Source organism: Ochlerotatus camptorhynchus, unplaced genomic scaffold (assembly GCF_037179485.1).
Source record: "Ochlerotatus camptorhynchus isolate MF236.1 unplaced genomic scaffold, CSIRO-AGI_Acam_v1.1 ptg000085l, whole genome shotgun sequence".
Lineage (NCBI taxonomy): Eukaryota > Metazoa > Arthropoda > Insecta > Diptera > Culicidae > Ochlerotatus > Ochlerotatus camptorhynchus.
Window position 1 is genome coordinate 1230353 of NW_027040575.1, and position 5016 is coordinate 1235368.

The following is a 5016-nucleotide window of genomic DNA, read 5'->3' on the forward strand; positions in this document are numbered from 1 at the left end:
CTATCACAAGGTTCATGATTCGAGTCCGGTCTGTAGCCGTTTTTAATTTTTTTTTGTCATGTTTATTCCTTTGAATGATGAAGTTATTTTTACCCATCCTCACTAATACACTCCACTTTTTTCGGTCTCCACAACCAACACTTGTGGCTCCCTGGTTGGGTGTAGCGGTAGCGAGTGTGGCAGTTCTAACGAAACTAGCTTCATACAATGTACAAATCAATTTCGTTGCAGAAAACAACGAATAAATTTGTAGAACAAACGATCGATTTCGTTGTATAAACGAAATTTTATTTTCAGTTAGCTTCAATGTTTCATTGACATTAACTGTCAGTGACGATTGTCAATTTCGGTTGTCAAATCTGACGCCAAATGCTAATTTTTCTCTGAATTAGTAATACATCATTTAGAAAGAAAAAAAAAGTTTCGGGTTCATTTTCAGTTTGGTGCTCCAAGAGCTAATCGTCTATTCTCAAGGCAAAACTGCACTATGACAAAGTTTTTTCCCTACTCTTCACGCAAAATACACCAATGTTGCCTACTGATCGGAGCAGTTGATGGAACGTGTCCTCCTACTATAATAATATCTAATTATCTTAACCCACGACGCTAACCCGTCACAACTATCAATGACCTGACGATAGAACCTCTCAATACCAGCAGCTTTAAACTCAACTTTGACAGTTTTTCTTTTGACAGCATTACTCAGAAACTAGGTTCACCACTCTCACCACTAAGGAGGGTCCCATTTCAAACCCCATCATCTCTAATATAACTCTGTTGTATGAAGCTGAACCAGCATACGGGTGAAAATCTTTTTAGGAAAATCAATCTTACCTAACCAGAGCTTTGAGTGTGTTGGTTTATTTCCTTTAAATTCCTTTATAATTGCTTATCTTTTGACAGACCACCAGTGGTGTTGAGTACTTGGCACTGATGAGGTCTGCAAATAGTAAACGAAATACGCGTATCTGTCAAAAGATAAGCAATTATAACGGAATTTAAAGGAAATAAACCAACACACTCAAAGCTCTTCATAAAGGGATTCTGTTAAGAGGTTCGACAAATTTTTTAAAGGTTTACCTAACCAATTAAAAAGTGGTCTTCAGAAAATTTGTACCTGAGAAAGTACAGATATGAAGATTACCCGTTATCATCATTATGACAAAAGTCCTAGCAGAATAAAAAGATCACTTTTCCAGTAGTAAATTCAATATAAATTTCAAATGGCATATACAGTATGAGATCGCAACCAAATGAGCTCAAATTTTGAGAGAATTATCTGGACCTGAATTAAAATCGATTGAGCTTTGTAACCGTTTGTTCACAAGTGTTCACGCCCAAACGCGAACGATAGTCAGTGACCGTCGTAAGCCCCACCCATTTGTTAAATTTCTCTCAACCAACGATCGAGCAAGGCGAAACCAGAAGATGAAGAAGAAACAGTACGATAGTATACAAGCAGCGAAGCTAGTGGCATTAGTATTAGTATGGTTTTAGTTGTCAAATGTATACAACAAGATAAAAATAAATAAGTGAAACTATCCTAGTTTTTTTAAAACATCCTCTGATCCGGCATTGTGTTCAACTGAGGAGGAGCAGTACACCGTTTTTAAATACAGTCCACCGCTGGTTGAGTGCTTGCTGTCGACGGGCTTGCGGAATCCCAACCGTCCTTATCAGGGCAAGAAGAGTTTTTTGTTATCCCAAGCGCCTGAGCAGAACACTCATTTTACGAAGACTTCCTGTTTGAGCGGCACCCTTTCCCTTTCCTGTCTTGTCAGGACACGATTAGTTTTGCCGCAAGAGAACTAGGAAGTCCCACCATTCCCTTCATTGGAGTCTGGTACGGCTCCGACATTGGTCCTTCGAGCCGGATAAGAGCAACGTTGTGCGGAGAAACCTACGAGAAGCAGAGTTTCTGGAGGATGTTGGAAGAAAGCTAGTAGTGAGTAGTGAGAATTGGATTAGTAAAGTGGACAATAAATAAAAAAGATACATTGAAGTGAAAAAGTGAAAGAAAGTGTGTTGTGAAAAGTGAAACGTCATAATGCCTATCGACCACACGCTTAAGAAGCCCACTGCGGACGCCGAGAAGTTGCAGATGTTTATTCACCAACGTGGTCAAATTAAAGGCAAAGTGACTAAAATAACCAACAACCTTGAAAAGGCTGAAGATGACCCATCGCAAATCAGTGCATCGTTACTCAAAGTGTATGGCAAAAAGTTAGAAATGCATTACACCGAGTACACTGAAGCCCACCGTGAAGTGATTGCCATAACTCCACCGGCAAAAATGGAAGAGCAAGACGACAAGCTAGACGAATTCGACGTTCTGCACACGGAAGCGCTCGATCGCCTAGAGCGTCTGATGGAGTATTTTGCCAAGCCTGCTCCTGTGGTTGCTATTCCTAGTGGAGCAGCCCAAGTAGTCGTGCAGCATCATCCCCTCAAAGCACCGATACCTTCTTTCGATGGTCGTGTGGAGAATTGGCCCAAATTCAAAGCCATGTTTGAGGATTTGGTCGTGAAAAGTGGTGATTCCGATGCCGTCAAGCTGCATTATCTTGACAAATCTTTGGTGGGTGACGCAGCTGGTCTCATCAATGCCAAGATAATTCAAGACAACAATTTCCATCAAGTATGGAGACAGTTGAGAGAACAGTTCGAAAACAAGCGTGTCATAGTGGACACCCACGTCGATGGATTGATCCAGTTGAAACCGATGATGAAGAGCAATTTCAAGGATCTGTTGGAGTTAACGAAATCATGTGAGCGTCACGTCGCAGGACTGGAGTACCAGGGTCTGGCAGTGGACGAACTATCCGGGGTCATCATTACGAAGCTATTATCCTCCCGTTTGGACGATCACACTCTACAGCTGTGGGAACGTAAGCAAAAACATGGTGAGTTACCCAAGTACGAGGATACGTTGGTATTCTTAAAAGGTGAGTGCCAAATTCTTGAGCGTTTCCAACATTCTCGTCATCCTGTTGTGGCGAAAGAGCCTCAGTCCAAACATTCCAATGCAAAACCTGTGTATCAGAAGGCACTCACTGTCACGTCCTCTAATTCTTCGAGTCAATGTAAATTTTGTGGTGAAAACCACCGCCATTTTGAGTGTCCCATTTTTACCAAATTGCCTATCGCAGAGCGCATAAACAAGGTGAAGCAATTGAGAATTTGTTTCAACTGCCTCGGACTTGGCCACTGTGCCAAGGATTGTTCTTCCAAGCGTAATTGTTCGAAATGTCACAAGCGACATCACACCCTCCTGCACGAAGAATCCTTCACGAAAACCCTTGAGACCGAAACCCTCCCTGAAAAGGACTCTTTCCAGGACGCTGCTGAAGTCAAAACAGTTCCCAAAATCGTTCCGTCAACAAGTGCCAACACATCCTGTTCCTGCAACCATTCTCAAACCGCGAAGACCGTGATGCTGCTAACTGCTATCGTGAATCTTGAGAGTGCTGATGGTCAGTTAGTTCCTTGCCGGGCAATGATGGATAGTGGCTCCCAAGTATGTTTTTTGTCCGAGACGATCGCCAACCGTTTGAAGATTTCCCGTGAGCCAGTGAACGTGCCAGTTACCGGAATAGGCGGAGCAAAGATCTACGCAAGAGAGAAACTGACAGTGACGATCCAGTCCAGGTGTTCCAATTTCTCCACTGATATGGAATGCCTTGTGGTACCAAGGGTAACCGGTACCATCCCTTCCGTTAAAATAGATGTTTCATCGTGGCCAATTCCTACCGGAGTTCAATTGGCAGATCCTACATTCCACGTGCCTGCTAAAATCGACATGCTAATCGGCGCTTCAAAGTTTTTCACGTTGCTGAAGTCTGGTCAGATTCACCTAGCCGATGGTCTTCCTGAGCTCCATGAAACCCATCTCGGTTGGGTCTTCGCTGGAGAGATCAACAACGATGCTGCTGATACCGTAGTGGCCCACCCTGTTTCGCTTGATTCCCTAAGTGAGACGATAAGTCGGTTCTGGGAAGTTGAGGATATTTCACATTCAGTGAAGGAGGAAACAGAGTTAAATATGTGCGAGGAGATTTTCCGTTCAACACATCGTCGGACGTCAACTGGACGTTACATGGTTTCACTCCCCTTCCGAGAAGATATTGCATTGCTTGAGGACAACCGATCCGTTGCACTTCGTCGTTTCCTAATGCTCGAGAGACGGTTCAAGAAGGATCCCACGCTGAAGAAACTGTACTCTGAGTTTATTGCTGAGTACGAAGCATTGGGTCATTGCCATGAAGTCGATGAAGCAAACGATGTTCCTTCTCAAGGTCGTTATTATTTACCACACCACGCAGTGTTACGGTCAACCAGTTCGACGACGAAGCTAAGAGCGGTGTTCGACGCTTCGGCCAAGCCTAGCCCGCCAGCCAAGTCTCTAAACGAGGTACTTCAAGTCAGAGGCGTTGTTCAGAGTGATTTGTTAAGCATTCTTCTTCGTTTTCGCATACCCGTCGTAGTATTCACCGCTGATATAGCAAAAATGTATCGGCAGATATTGATTGCTTTGGGCCATACTCAATTCCAACGGATTTTTTGGCGGATGGAACCCAACCAACGACTACGAGTTCTGGAGCTGCTAACCGTAACGTACGGAACAGCTTCAGCGCCTTTCCTTGCCACCAGATGCCTGGTTCAGTTGTGCAACGACGAAGGTAACCGATTTCCTCTTGCGTCCAAGATTCTCATTGAAGACTGTTATGTCGATGACATCCTCTCTGGAGCTGACAGTGTAGAAGAAGCTGTAGAAGCACAGCGCCAGCTGCAAGAATTACTCCAACTTGGTGGTTTTCCTATCCACAAGTGGAGCTCAAACTGTCCGGAATTACTGAATCAAATCCCTGAGGAAAATCGAGAGAAGTTAGTGCGCTTGGATTATACTACCACAAGCGAAGTAATCAAGACCTTGGGGCTAACCTGGAGCCCACATTCTGATGAATTCATGTTCGTAACGAAGATTCCAGCCGAAGTGCCTGAAACATACACCAAGCG

The 5016-nt window shown here is 43.8% G+C and overlaps 1 protein-coding gene across 1 annotated transcript; it reads left to right on the forward strand.

Moving 5' to 3' along the window:
• Nucleotides 1–2047: 2047 nt before the first annotated feature.
• LOC135698402 (uncharacterized) lies at nucleotides 2048–4502 on the forward strand. The gene is made up of 3 exons (XM_065218378.1): nucleotides 2048–2945; nucleotides 3150–4411; nucleotides 4485–4502. Exons 1-3 carry the CDS (start codon nucleotides 2048–2050, stop codon nucleotides 4500–4502), a joined length of 2178 nt encoding a protein of 725 aa, XP_065074450.1.
• Nucleotides 4503–5016: the final 514 nt, after the last annotated feature.